The sequence below is a fragment of the Chroicocephalus ridibundus genome, chromosome 2, assembly GCF_963924245.1.
Source record: "Chroicocephalus ridibundus chromosome 2, bChrRid1.1, whole genome shotgun sequence".
In the NCBI taxonomy this organism is placed as follows: Eukaryota; Metazoa; Chordata; class Aves; order Charadriiformes; family Laridae; genus Chroicocephalus; species Chroicocephalus ridibundus.
In genome coordinates this window covers 108,051,401-108,067,185 of record NC_086285.1, presented here as the reverse complement: position 1 = coordinate 108,067,185, position 15,785 = coordinate 108,051,401, and the positions used below count along the sequence as shown (strand labels likewise).

At 35.8% G+C, this 15,785-nt stretch overlaps 1 protein-coding gene across 2 annotated transcripts in view; it reads left to right on the top strand.

The window, feature by feature from the left end:
* The window catches only part of SOCS6 (suppressor of cytokine signaling 6), a 30,261-nt gene extending 15,010 nt beyond the window's left edge, over positions 1–15,251 (top strand). For both annotated transcript variants that reach the window (XM_063326438.1, XM_063326437.1), the window contains exon 2: positions 9,233–15,251. In XM_063326438.1, coding sequence (XP_063182508.1) covers positions 9,358–10,962 — 1,605 coding nt within the window. In that variant the 5' untranslated portion in view covers positions 9,233–9,357 and the 3' untranslated portion in view covers positions 10,963–15,251. The remainder of the gene's footprint in view (positions 1–9,232) is intronic.
* The last annotated feature ends 534 nt before the right edge of the window (positions 15,252–15,785 follow it).

Here is a 15,785-nt window from a genome sequence, read left to right as displayed (position 1 = left end):
AGAAGAATTGGACAGGCAGAAGCAAGTATGATGATTATAACAAATTAACAATTTGTAACTTAGGGAAAATGGCAACATTAAAAAAAAAAAAAAGGTGTTTATACCAGCAAGACCCCTCACAGTGTCTTCCTTTCTTTCTTTGCATTATTTTTGTGGCTGCAGACAAGTGCGTACTTGTGTTAACTGAGTGGTGTGTTTCTGTGTTGCCCATTCGGTACGTGCCCCGTGTACGTCTCTTCTGATAGCACTCAAGGAAAGATCACTCATGGTACCTGTTTTATGTCTCCTCATGAAAATGTCTGTTGTCAGCAGGCCCCTTTCATCTGGCTTTGTTCGTGTTTTGGAGGTTGCAGTGTTTTGCTGTTTGCTGTAGAAATACTAGCCTGAAGTAGCCCAACATAAACTTTGAAAGTGAAACCAACATCAGTACAAGTCAGTGTGAAGAGGTAATATTTAGCTGTTGGTTGTCTGTTAAGTATGTTCTTTCCTTTTTTGGGAAGGGATGGAAAACTTTCTCACAATTATGTTATTTAGTCATTAATATTAAAAGAATGGTCAGATTATTGCTGACCCAAAAAATCACTTTGAGAGAATGGTCTGGTTTGTTATTTCTGTCTTTCTGGTGTATGCTTTAAACGGATGGGCAGCGTTTCTAAAATTACATTTTGAAATGCATTGGGATTCAAAAATGAGCTGCACTGAGAATTGGGTTTTGGTGCTTGCATCTGTATGATTAGATAGGTTATGTTCTTTTCCAGCATATATTCCAGGATTTAGGCATTTGTGTGTACTTCATAAAAAGAACACAGAAATGCAAATACTTTGGTGATTGTCATTCCCATTCTTCTTTTCATTTTCACTATACCCATTTCAGATACTCTTCTGTTGTTCTGTAAGTAGGCACAGAATTTGTTCCTTGCCAAAGGCAATTTTTTGCTGTAAATTGTATAGTGGTTTCTACAGGTGACTTTACAAAAATCTTAGAGCAAAATTGTTTTAGAAATTACTCCTGTATATGGAACATGATGTTGATCCTTATTGCTAAATGAGAAGTTGGTTTGTAGAGCATTGCAGTCTTGCCACTTTTCTTAGACTCCTAGCATAACTGTATTAAGGTTTCCGAGGATTGCATAAATATCTTAGAGAAGCATAAAGTCCTCATTATCGTGCTGAGGGTGCCATCATACCTTACAACTGGGGAGAAACATTTTGGTATATCTGCCTTCTGTCAGGATGGTCAAGTGGGATGGACCCTTACTTGGAAAGGAATTCTTACACATATCTCCCAGGAAATCTAACCTTTGTCTACGAAGCTAAACTTAATTTTTGCTGACAGACAGCCTCCTGCAAGGCTGGCTGCTGCAGTCTTGTGAAATGGCAAGAAATGAAAACTGAGCCTGACTGAGCATTATTCTCATTCTTTGTCTGCTCTGCACAGCTGTATGAAAAACAAAGGTTTATTTGCACTTGGTGGATGTGATTTCCTGCAATGAAACACATGCGCACAGACTACGCACATCAGGTTTCTTTAATGACTTCTCTCACTTGATCCAGCAAAAACGTTTCACTTTTTTCAGTGCCTTGGTATATATTGATCTGCTGAGTTATTTTTGTTTGCTGTTTCCCCCTCACTTAGTTCATCAGGGTCTTAAAGCCAAGTTGTGGGTTTCTTTTTCCCTGTAGTTTTTCAGCATGCTTGAAAAATTTTGTTAGCAGTATACTTTGTTATCGGATGTCCGCTTAAAAGAAAGCGATGAAAGGTGGTACTTGTGCCAGTCTTTTATCAAATGTATAAAATGTACGGTCTGCGTTGTTCCCTGTTTGGGTGTTGATTCCTGGTTGGTGAGAGATGTAGCAGGAGGGGCTGAAGCAGTTACTGTTCTGGCTGTCATCCACCCAGCTCCCCTAGAGCTTCCTGCTCCGTCAGGGCAGCAGTACTGGGCTCATCATGCTGTGAGTGTTCTTGAGCCGACACCAGCTGATATCAACTAGTGCTGAGTTCAGTTTAATATACCAGGTTAGTGTGTCTGTGGTAGCTCGGGAGCAGACGCGCATCCGAGTCAGCCATCCTTGTGTAAGGAAGATAAAAACTTGGGTGAGGACTCTTAGTGTTAGTAACTGTGTTTGGCGGTGGTAGGGATGAGATTATTGTAGTTACAAGACTGTATATACACAGATGAACTGTAATACAAAGATGCCATTTAACACTCTTCAGTTACTCCCCAGAGGAAAACTACCAATCAGATAGAAATATTCTCTCCTGCAACCAAATATGGGAAAGAAGAACAGGACTTACTGCAAGCAGCCATGGATTAAGTAGTGTTTTAAGGGCCAGGGGGCGGGGGGGAAGTCGGGTAAATCCAGATGTTAAGGGACATCCTTTTTCAACAGCAGGCCAGAGACAAGCAGTCAAGGTGTTCAGACTTCTTCAGTGGTTTTGTTCCTAGCTTTGCATACTGTTAATTCCACTAATGCTGGCGAAGAAAAATCCCTTTGTGTTAAGTTTTCATTATTATTTTGCCCCACTTTTTTGCTTATTACCAAAGGCACACCTTGTTTATTCTCTGCTAAAGATTGCTAATAGTGATTAGGTTTAATTTGTATGATGTTAGAATATCACTGCCCATGGACTGTTTTACCTTTAAGCTTTGTAAAAGGAGGGAAAAAAAAAAAAAGTAGGAGAAACGACATGACTTACTGTTGGGGTTTTTTTTGTTTGTTTTAAACTGTAATCTGTGTAGTACCTGTTAAATTATATTGGTGTCTAGACAATACTTTCCTCAGCTGTTCAAATCTTAGAGGGAGGAAGTTTAAATTTGTGGTGAATAATATCTACTCGGTGTCTGGGTCTTTGACTAATTAGCTTAAAAATAGGAGACATTAAGTACTCTTGAATTGTTTGGAGTACAAAGTACTGTTCTATGAGCTGTTTTTGTTGGTTTTTTTGTTTGGTTGGTTTTTTTTAAACCTTGTTCCAATTTTATATGAAGGTGTGCATCTGACCTTTTCCACACTCACTAGAAAAGTAGGCATGCAGGAGAGGATGGGCTTTTATAAAATTATCAATCTTACATTAAAACAATGTTCATCTGTTATCAAGCAAGCCATTGATAAAACCGTATACCTTTTTGTTGTTTTCAAGACACAAGAGTGTGCAATGGAATTTAGATTAGTTAATTTAAAGACTCTTCATGTTACAGAGTAATACGATATAGGAATTTACTTGAATTTCAAGGAAGGGATAAACCTCATCATCTTCAATATGCTAATAGCATGTATAGTGAGAAAGCTGAAAGCTGCCATGTAGTGTATGTGTTCTGTCAGAAACTGATGGTGTTTGAAATAGGTATTTAATCTTTCTTTACTTAATGAGTATTTTATGTGTAGTTTCTTTGCTTATATAGACTGAAACTACAGGTACATAAAAGGAAATATCTTGAGTCAATATTTTCTGTTACTCATTTGAAGAAATAACTTCTAGTGATAGAGAATTCATTATTAAAGTAAGATTAATGGGAACAGGTATGGAGAACAACTTGTTAGTAATTTACATCAATAGATTTAGGAATTCTGGAATACATTTAGATCTTTAGGAATTTCAAAAATACAGCACTTGAAATCTGTGTTATCTTAAGATGCTGTTTTGAAACACCCAAGTAATGCATGAATATATTTCAGTGAGAGTTTGGGGGCAGAAGGGGAACACCACCTCATACTTCTGCAGGTAATTAGACTAGGCTTCATTAACTGACTGTAATAAAAACCTGGTGCTTGTCATGCCCCAGGAATGCAGACACTTTTCAGTTTCAAGGTATTTTTAGTTATTCTCTTAACATAAATAATTATCTTAAAAATACAATAAATTTGTACTATATATGCTGTGATTACAAGGAAGAAAACCACTCTATAGTACAGAGTCCATTTGCAGTTAATTCTAGCTTTTACATTTTCTTTATAAGCTGAATGTTTTGCTTCTCAACAGTAGAAATAGTTAACAAATCTCTAGTACTGCATTGAAGTTGGAAATTAAGTTTCTAGATATTTTCAAACATGAATTTTTATTAAAAATAAATCTAAAATCTTAAGTTTCAATATTAAGACAGCTCTCAATGTTTCAAGTCATAGAATTGCAGAATAATGAGTTTGAAAAGGACCTCAGGATGTCTCAAGTCCAACCTTCTCTCAGCCCTGAGATCAGACAAGGTTTCTTCAGGCTTTATGTGGTTGGATCTTAGAAACCTACAAGATGGAGACTACAAAACTTCTCTGGGGAACATCTTCTACTTCCCGACTGTCCTCATGGTGAAAAAACTTTCTTTTTGTCAAGTTGGAACTTCTAAATCTCTAGGTACATATTTTTCATGATTGTTCTTTGACTGTCTATGTTATTCTCTTCAGTTTAGCTCCATGTGCAGTTGTGCTAAATCTTCTGAAGCAATATCTGCTTAACTTGAAGCTGTAAATGATTTAAGTCTTACTATGATTCAGTATAAGAATAAAGTTTATATATTTCTAATGGATAGTCAGACTTTTCAGGAACAATGCAGCTGTGGGTTCAAAAAAAAATCAAGTTTAATGCTTCACTGTTTCACTTTATGGAAATAAATGAGCAGATTAACATTTATTTTAGGAAAGGCTAAGTTAGATGGTTTTTTTATGAAAAATTTTTAAAAGCCAATTCTTCATTCAACCATGAGTTGTATTTTTCTCTGTGTTTCTGGTACAGTGGTTTATGTTCCAACTCCTGAAAGTTAATACTGTGGGGTTTTTTTGTTGTGGTTTTTTTTTTTTTTTTGTAGCAGTGCATCCTGGCAACATTGTTTATAGTATTTATCTCTGGAAATGAGTGCACCTAACCTAAAAGTGTGAAAAAGATAAGAAACAAATAAAGGCCCTATAAATATAAGCAATCAAACTTTTTGTCAGTGTACTTTTGCAAACACTGCATTGAGATAGATAACGTGATTATAGTCCGTTGAAACCATTTTGTGGCACCAAACTGAAACTGCTCTGAAGTGTTGAATATTCAAACTAGATTTTTACCATCCTTGTTTTTAAGCCGTCGTAGTTTTCCTTAAATCGGTGCTGGCCACTGTAATAACAATTAATACGTGATTGTGTGACCTGCTCTTCAGATTTCTGAGAAGGCACGTGTAAAGTTTTAGTTTGAAATCTCTTCACTAATAATTTCACATGTGTATGTTATTAATACATGTTTTTCTTCACTTCAAAATGAAGCGTGCAAATTTAGTTTTGATTATTTTTCGTAAACACAAAGGGGACCATGGTGTTTGCTGGGTAGTAATCTTGTGTACCAGCTTTGGGAGTATGTTGGCAGAGTTCAGAGTCTGTTTATAGTCGCAAATACCTGCCAGCAGAATTTCTAGAGGTGTCTCTGGTTAGGCAGTCTAAATTCACTGCTCAGCAGATGGCACTGGAAGAGCACATCAGTGGGAGACTTCAGTGATGCTGTAATTAGTACAAAATACTAGCGAAACTATTGCAGTGCTGAGGGTTGTGAAGAAGTTCAGTAGCTCATTTTAATGTGTTCCAGGAAGGGTGCATGCTGGGCTCTTCTGTTTCAGCTCTTCTAGATGTGGACAGTGGAAAAAATTCTACACTTGCAAGTGTATGAATTTATCATATATTGAGGTCTGATTATGCAATGCTTTTAAATGCATTAATATGCAGTGGAGAATTACTGTTATTTTTTTAAGTATGTGCAAAGAAGGAAGAGTATCTGGCTCAGTTAGAGTATTTGACTTCAGGATATATTTGTTTTCTCCTGTCTTGGATAAAATAAAGTAGGGTGGTTCTCATATGGAAGACCTGTTTAGAGGCTGGCTCTCATCTGTAGGTGTGTTCAGTTTACTTGAGAGAGCTTTGTCCTGGACCGTCATTCACTAGATTTTACTGTCTTTTCCTGGATGAATAAGCTAGACTTCTGGATATATGCATATTGTTTGTGGTTTACATTTGAACTTGTAACCTTTATTATTTCTTTATATGAAATGTTACAATTTTAGAAGTCATGAGTCGTGCATTTGGACAATCATACATTTTGCTTGATAGAGACACTGGCTACTAAGGTAGGCTGATAGATATAAACCACTTTTTCGCTCAAGCAGGCTCAGTAGTCACTCTGAAAGTACAAAATTTTGCCTTCTTTATATGCTGCCTTAGAGATTTATCTGTTGAGATTATTTTTAGATTTTGGGTTTTCATTTGTAAAAAAAACAACAACAAACTAACAAAACCCAAAAATCCCAACATTTTTTATTTTTTTAGTTATGGAGAAGCTGAAGATACATAGTTACTTCAGTCAAATTTTAGGTCACATTCTTTTGAAACACACCAGTAAAAAAAAAAAAAAAAAAAGAATTGGTGAACCAGACAGCTTGGAGCTCTATACATGTTCTCTCCCTAGTCAGCAATGTAATACTGTTCTTTATGTTTTTCTCTGTAGCTTAGAAGGCAGATTTTTTTTTCATGCTTGTTTTTAGGATTGGGAATTGCAAACAGTATGGTGTACTTCCCACATGGATAAGGAAAGGTAACTGGTGAAGTGGAAGTAGTATCAGCTTGTGGATGTCAGTCGGAAGCAGTTAGATTTCACAAGTGGGGCTAATATGAGGGTTCCCAGGCTTCTGGTACTAAATACACAAAAGCACAGTTAAATTTATCAAATGGACAAACACTCTGAATTTTTCATTTTAGGAGCAGCATAGAATCCTGAAGTTATATTTTTCACTCCTTTTTTAGGTTCATTTAGTTACATATGATTAAAAGAGTACTGTAAATTGGTAAAATGACAAAATCCAAATGGTTTAGGAATAGAAGGCCAAAAAGGCATTTTGAGTCTACTTTTAATTGACATGTAACTTTCCCTTTATGTGTATCTAGCTTTTGCTTAATTACTGTACTCTATCAGTTATTCTGATATGACAGATTTCAGGCATATAAAACCCACTAAATGTATTCTACTCATTTGGTTTTCAGTACTTTAATATTTCCCAATTATTCCAAATGTATGGAGCTCATATTTAATTTTAAAACATGAAATATTTTGGTTTGGCATGTATCAGTCATAAGAAAAGGAAAATAGAAGTAGTGTCTTAACCTTTGAAAATACATACGCATATCTCTGTATCATCTTCAAATTGTGTAAGTGGAATATGTTTTTTAAGATAACAGGACTCCAGGTACCACAGGAGTCATGTTCAAAGTGGAAAATAAACAGTGAACTTCTAATAAAATACTAGTCCTGTTTTTTAAGGCTTTAATATTAATTTATAGCAAGAGTTGGTTCTTAGACTTTGTTTGTTTAGGAAACAAGGTTTTTTTGGGCACGTTTGTTCTTTGCTGATGGCAAGTAAATCAGTTTACAGGCAGAAGAAAAACCTTTTTGTTTCTCCCCTTTAAGAGAAAATAAAGTGCTGTTTAGTTTGGTAATTCAGAAGAGGCAATGAGAGGAGCTGAAGGGTCTCTAAAGAGATGCTTTAGATCTCTAAATCTCTAGATATTTAGAGATTTATAAACCTCTATAAGATTTATAGAGATAAGTCTTATCTTTTTAGATTTATCTAAAGATGGATACTTGGGAAATGTCGGAGGTTATGGCAAAAACAAAACAGGTCTTCAAGGTAGGGTGATGCAGGTAGTGTAAGGAATTTGAAGTAGGACTAGGATACAAATCCAAGTAAATCAAGCTTTAGTGCTTCTGCTGTTTATGAGAACAGGGCTCAAGCCCCCAGCAGCAGGGCTTTATTTAGAATTTTTCAAGGTATTTTGAAGTTCAGAAGCCTTAGATGCCTCACATTGTCTTTTCGTTTGCTTTGGATAGGATCCTTTAGCCTTTGTGTACTTGAGGACCACAAAAGTTGGGCTGGACAAGGGTAATAGTCAATGGACTGCTGTTTGGTTATAGTAATCATTCTCCTTATGTGCTTTTTTGCAAATTTTGAATGGTTATTTAAGAAAATCATATTGTTTAGTTGATTAAACTTACTTTAGTTCATTGTACTATTTTTATCAGTTGCTTGTATTGTGATACCATGGGGGAAGAGTTGGGAAGTGTATACATAAGGGCTGTTTTACTTTCCCCTCAGTCCCCTATATTTGGAAGATTACTTGAAAGATTTTTAGATTCCTCCAGCTTGCCATGCTTAACCTAGAGCTGGGCTTACTGCTGCACTTTGTGCTGTTAGCATAACACGTATTTGGAGTTAAATGGCTATATGTTAAAATGGCTACTACGAACAGTAGTACCTACTTTTGTGGCAGCAGCAACTCCCCTCTGTTCTCTTTGTCTTATTGTTCTTCCCCTCTCTGCTGAGTTGCTTGCTTTGGAAGGTCTCATTGACATTAAAAATTAAAAAAAAAAAAATCCCAAACATCCAACCCAAAAAACCAAACCCCAAACAAAAAAAACAAGCTGAATTTATGGAGGGAGTGGGTACATGACTCTGGAAGATGCCAAGTGGGAGGAGTTGACTGGGACTTGGGCAGAGGCGTCCACTTAATTTTGGCAGAAATACTCAAGGAAGAAAAGCCCTAATAGTACTAGGGGAGGAGAGCCTGTGATATGACCTCCTCTATACCTAAAAGAGAGGGTGGAAATCACTTTTCTTTCATAGAAGTTCAGGAGCAGACTTCAATGGTTTGCTCTAAACAGATGTTACTTTGCTGTTAATTTCTCTCTATTTTGTGACTGGCGTTAGTTTTCTTGTAATTATGTAACTATTTGAATATTGCTCAACTTGCCTGTGTAAAGAAAGTATGACCTTGTAAGACCATGTTTTGAGGACTAGTCACAGTTTAACCTGTATGTAGGAATCCTGTTGGATGGAATTTCTTCTAGTTTTGTCTTCTATAGTCATTTTTGTAGGGATATTTTTAGGAGCCTTCCGAAAGAGAGGGGTGTTTTTGTGCTTGAAAATTTTATATATGTGCATTAAATATATATATGCCTATAAGTGTGGTGTAATGTATGTGTATATTTTAAAAATAGCATGCTAAAAGCAGAAAAAAGTTGTAGAAATCTCCAAGGCAGACATAGTAGATTAATTCTTTTAAGCCTGATTGGTTTCCAAATTAGCTCTGTATTTCCTTTTATTTGATGCCGGTTACTTAAGTACTGCAATTTCTATTCTGTTTGGAAAGGGGGAAACCTTTATGGATAATTTTTAAAATATTTCTTTTGTGAAGTTAATTGTTTTTTATTTGTTTCCAGGAAATGGCTCTTGAAGTTAAATGAGGCTGGATAAAACACATAAATGAAGCAGAAGCTGCTCTGCATGTGTTAGGGCTATATCACCACAAGCACTGCTGATCAGCCAGACTTGGTAACTTGTCATAATGAAGAAAATTAGTCTCAAAACAATTCGCAAGTCCTTTAACTTAAATAAAAGTAAAGATGAAAGCGACTTTGTAGTGGTTCAGCAGCCATCGTTAAGTGAATTTGGAAAAGATGACTCCTTATTTGGCAGCTGCTATGGTAAAGATTTGGCTAGCTGTGAAGTCAATAGTGAAGATGAAAAAGGAGGCAAAAATAGATCAAAAAGTGAAAGCTTAATGGGTACGTTAAAAAGGAGGCTTTCAGCAAAACAAAAACAGAAAGGCAAAGGCAGCACACCATCCGTAAGTTCTGCAGATGATGACACCTTTTCTTCCTCATCTGCTCCAATAACCTTCAAAGATGTGCGAGCTCAAAGACCTCTGAGATCCACTTCCCTCCGTAATCACCATTACAGTCCAACTCCGTGGCCCCTTCGACCTACAAATTCAGAAGAGACTTGCATCAAAATGGAAGTGAAAGTCAAGGCCTTGGTCCATTCCTCTAACCCAAGCCCAGCACTGAATGGCGTTCGAAAGGACTTCCATGACTTGCAGTCAGACAACGTGTTCCAGGAACAAAACAATGCATTAAAAAATACGGAATCTCAGAACGGGGACTTGCATCTTCATATTGATGAACATGTGCCTGTAGTTATTGGATTAATGCCTCAGGACTACATTCAGTATACTGTGCCTTTAGATGAGGGAATGTATCCTTTGGAAGGATCACGTAGTTACTGTCTGGATAGTTCCTCACCCATGGAAGTTTCAACTGTTTCTTCTCAAGTGGGGGGAAATGCTTTCCATGAAGAAGAGAGCCAAGTGGATCAGGATGTAGTCGTTGCACCAGATATCTTTGTGGACCAGACGGTGAATGGTTTATTAATTGGTACCACAGGAGTCATGTTGCAAAGCCCAAGAGTTAATCACAGTGATGTCCCTCCACTCTCACCTTTGCTACCTCCAATGCAGAATAATCAAATCCAAAGGAACTTCAATGGATTGAATGGCACAGATGCCCATGTGGCTGAAAGTATGCGCTGCCATTTGAATTTTGATCCTAACACTGCCCCTGGAGTTGGAAGAGTTTATGATTCTGTACAGAACAGTGGTCCTATGGTTGTGACAAGTCTCACAGAAGAACTGAAAAAACTCGCAAAACAAGGATGGTACTGGGGCCCCATTACACGTTGGGAGGCAGAGGGAAAATTAGCTAATGTGCCTGATGGCTCGTTTCTTGTTCGAGATAGTTCTGATGATCGTTATCTTTTAAGTTTGAGTTTTCGTTCCCATGGAAAAACTCTTCATACTAGAATTGAACACTCAAATGGTAGGTTTAGCTTTTATGAACAACCAGATGTGGAGGGACATACATCTATAGTTGACTTAATTGAACATTCAATCAGGGACTCTGAAAATGGAGCTTTCTGCTATTCGAGATCCCGGCTGCCTGGATCAGCAACTTACCCAGTGAGACTGACAAATCCCGTATCTCGGTTTATGCAGGTGCGTTCTTTACAATACCTGTGTCGTTTTGTAATACGTCAGTACACCAGAATAGACCTGATTCAGAAACTGCCTTTGCCAAACAAAATGAAGGATTATTTACAGGAAAAGCACTACTGAAAGCTTATGGGAATCTTGCATCTTGCACTTTGGGAACAACAACAACAAAAAGAGATTGAATTACAGTTTACAGACTTTCATTATTATCAAAATCTTTTGCTGCCATAAAAATATTTCATTTTTGTGTGTAAAAGAAAAGTAATGCATTTGAATTTATGTTTGTTTTGGGGTTTTTTGTGTATTTTGGGGGGCCTTTTTTTTTTTTTTGAAAGAATGATCTCAAGTTTATTTTTAGAAGTGTGAAATAGCTATCTTTCATCAATGTGCAGATTAATCACAATGTGAATGATCAAATTCTCCTTAATTTCCCCCAAGTCCTTTGCTGCTATCCACTGTGATTTTTATGCATTGAAAGCACATTTCATGTGTATTCAACCATAAGTAAAAGTCAAATGAAACTTGTTGAATGGATTTTTTTTTTTTCCTTTAAAATAGCCTGTTTGAGAAAAACTATCGTGGATAAAAAACATATTGGTATTCTAAATTACAGAATTTACATCTATGTTAAAAATGATTTCCTAGTATCCTAATTATAAATTTCTATAGAGATATGCCCTAATGTAGAACTTACAGACAGAGCTGTGTGATAAGAACAGGTTATGCGGCATATCTTTGGAAAATAACCTGGCCTTTCTCCTAAGCCTTGTATTGTCTGTACGCTATTTTGTGTTTGAGAAGGTTGGTTCAACCACCTTCTTGTCTTGGTATTTTGTCCTTCTAAAAATGGCCTTTAAAAAAGAGAAGTCTGTGAAAGTTATGTGTAGTACCTATAAGGAAATTGCAGTATTGGGGTCTTGTCAAATATTACCCGTTAAAATCATGTCATCAGTTAAATAAATGAACACCTACCAGGTCCCCTCTTTCTGTTCTTTTCCCTCCTACCTCCTCTTGGGGGACAGGGCGGGGAGGGGCCATGGAATATCCTGGATTTGTAGGAAAACTCTAGGAATTGTTATTAGGGAAACATTAATTGATAAGCCATTTTAGAGATGGGGTAAAACTTCTGATAGGATGAATTCTACAATATATATTCAAACTACTTGAAATTTTATAACTTTCTGCATTCTTTTCACTTCAGAAATGCAGTAATACACTAATGTTCTTTGAATTGTTTTCTCCTTTTTTGGATATCCTTTGGGGAGGAAGGAACAGGACTGGTAACATTTTTGATGGAAGATGCTTAAAATGCGTTTCTAAAGGTCTATTCTCATAGCCTTTCAAATTATGGGGAAAAGAGGTTTGGATATACATTGACTGCAGAAAATGTTTCAGTTTACTGTCATGAAATATGTTTTGACATATGAAATTAAGTCAATTAAGTAAATGTTTATATCTGTCAAAGATTCTGGCATTTGAAAAGCTTACAGTTATTCTAACCTTCTGTAGGGAAAAAAAAAGACTTTCAGTGGGGAGTACAGATTCTACACCGTAGTATTTTCTTCATGCAAGGTTAATACATGGCATTTTCCTGGTTTGTTTCAGATTATATTCCCTCCCCGCCCCTCACCCCGCCCCGGCCGTGATTCTATCATTTTTGTGAGTTATTTGCTAAAGGGGTCATGGCTGGCTTGGGAAGGAGGCTTGCTTTGCCTGCCTCTGCCCCCCTGTTTAGTATTTTCGAATGTCATCTTCCCCATCTCTGGTAGGAGCTGATAGTCAGTAAACATCAGCTTAGAAAAAGGCTGTTCATCTCTGATACAGCTGTCTTGTTTAGGTCATTTTCTTCTTGTTTAATCTAGCCTTTTGTCCCCTGAAATGAGTCTTTAGTAATGAATACAGTATTGCTGCAAGGTGGTGCGATAGCACTACATCTTGGGTTGCCTGAATTGATAGACTAAATTTATATTTTTTTAATTTATTTTTTGACCATAATGTTTAACTGAAAAAGAAAAAAAAAAAAAGGAAAATCAAAGGTAGATAAAGGCTGCCTTTGCTTTTAAGGGAGGGAGAATAAGGATTTCTTCTTTAGTCTAATAAAGTTTTAAACTTAAAAAAAAAAATCTAGAGCAGTCTATATGCATAATTTGTTGGCTTTGCCACTGAGATATGCGTATGCAAGTGTGAATTCTGTTTTCTTTTTTTCCTCTACTGACTTCCCCCGCCCCCTGAATCAGGATCACTAACTTTATTCAAAAAGGCACAATAACCTGTTGTATGGTACAGTGTTCTGATTCTGTCTGTGGGGAGGAAAAAGAAAATCATTTTTATGGATTTCAGATGCATACTTTTGGAAGAAAACCTCTGGCATTTTCTTCACTTTAAAAATTCTTTCCCGTACAAGCTAGAGGGCCTATGCATTCTACAGAATCTTTGAAAGATTATAGTATATTAAATATTTTCTTTGCCATTTAATACCACTATTGAATGCATTAAACATATGTTTATACTATACCACATGCATTAATTTAGCAGTCATTGCATTGAAACTTAAATAGTTGAAGCTGTAATATCCTGGTCTTATTGCTGAGTTGAAAAAAGTGCAAGAACACACTTGCTAAATTTTTTGCCCATGCCTTTATAAATTTCAGTTTGTTCACTCATGTGGTTTGATTTTTTTTTTTATTATTTTTTTAAAAAAAACAACCAACCAACCAACCGCTTTGGTTCAGCTTTCCAGTTTTTGAATTGCCTTCCTTGGTGTGTTCTTCATCTGCAAACTTAATCTGGTCGTTAACTTTGCCATTGCCCGCCCCCCTCTAAAGCTTCCGCAAAAGGAACACTGTAAAGTGGTGGTCACCTAGGATGTGAGAACCATATAGCACTTTGTTTCTAAATAAAAAATGGTGGTGATATTTCTACTGAGCTCAAAATACTTTAAAACGGTAGTAAGTAGATGCAAATACTTATTTTTACAAATTTCATTAACCAGAACCTTGCAGTATTTTTTCATGGTGAGGTAACTGGCCACCCAGGAGAAGGAACCCAGAAAATTGACTTTGAAAACATTGAAGGTACTTACAATCTTATTATAATAAAGATTAATATAAAAGCAACACAGTAACATTTAGTTATGAGACAATTTAGAAGTACTCGGAGTAACCACAAAAATTATGTGGACTTCCGCTTCGTGAAAATTACAGGAACAAAGTGTCCTTGTCAAATTAAAGGAACATGATTGAGGATATTTTGGGGACCTTTGGAAGTAGATACGCTAGGAATAAAAGCTAACTGACTGTGATCCTTATAGAGTAGAAATATGGCTATTTATTCAGCACAAGAGTTTAAGGGTTCAAAAGGTATGCTTTTTATGTAATTGAATTGTGGAAAAATGTTTTTGAAAATGAAACTTTGAAATAAAACTCGTTTTTTGAGCATCTGAAATGATTGACTTTATTGATAAGATTGTCTGTTTTACCAATTAAAAGAGTAAAACACCACCTTATATTTGGAAATAGAAAAATAAATTTGCACAGTTTTCTCTGTGTTGGTTTTATTTTTTCTTTTGTAAGGCAGCGTTATAAACAACTGAAAGTGGTTTGTATTCTTTGATCACTTTGAAGGATATAGCACTTATCCTGCTGTTGACATAGTGAATGCCATCTTTTTATCAAAATGTTTTTCTGTCAGAAGGATCAGAAATGCAATTATTAATTAAACTCTTTGTTCTCAGATGAGCTGACTTTACATTTTGTTCAAGCCAATTTCTTTCTGTGAATATCGATTGTAGGGCTAAGTGAAACCTGTGCAGTTTTTGTTTTGATGCATTTCATCTGTGTGAATACTGGGATTATAAATTTTAAACAGCATACCAGCAATATATGGGCTATGATTCTGCTGAGAAGTATTTCTCTGTTACCGAACTTTTCAAATTCTGAGCTAAGCTATGGATAAATTAATGATTGCCAATTTTGTTTCTTAAAATCTTTTTATGACTGCAAATAATAAAAATGACAAGCATTCTTTATAAATAAAACACGGGCTAGATGGTAGTTCATAATATGGGAAATATGGCGTTGTATCTGGAAAGTGTTCTAAATTCTACGCAGATAATGAAAAATTCTTAAAGAATTTTGTATGAATACATGTTGGGTTAAAGAATTTTTATAGTGATGATGGAGTGCCATGAAGTTAATACTTGCAATCCAGATTGCTGTAGTTTACACTTTTCTCTGTTTCAGACCTGGTGTGCGCTATTTGTACTAAGCACGCCACAGAGTGAATTATCCAAAGTCCATTGATTTTAATGTGTTTTGGTTTGTAAACGAAATTATAGTAATTTCTTGCACATTTTTGAAAAATAATTGTATAAGGATTTATGTATCTGCTTCTGGATACAGTGTGTAAATAAAAATTTCATTCACAAAAGCATTTGTGGAGTGTTCTATATCTTAAAGATGTTCTAAAATGAAAAAACTGAAAGACATTGTAAAATCTGGGCATCTGACTTAAACATTTAAATTTTAGTGGTTACAATTTAAACTATTTTTTTTAACCCCTGCTAGTTGATTTATCAAAACATTTCCATATACCGATTATATTAATTCCTGCTTTTCAAAGTAACAAGAAAATTTGCCAGAACGTAAGTAGGATATGATTTTTAAAAGGTCTGCATACCTACCGTAAGTTAACTTTTTAAAATATTTTTTGTTGTTTTCTTCCTTAAGAAAATTACAGAATCTGTAACAAAAATCTCCATTTCAACCAGTTGTATGTCAAAGCTAATACACCATCTCTTGGCTTCCAAGCAAGCAAATAGCTCTTACTTGGTTCCAAGGCAAAAACTTACATATGGTGTTGATCTTCATACATTCACTTGATGCTGTCCTAGATTCACTTTAAAAAGGCAGTGGCTTTTTAAACCCTTGGAAATCACACAAATAAAC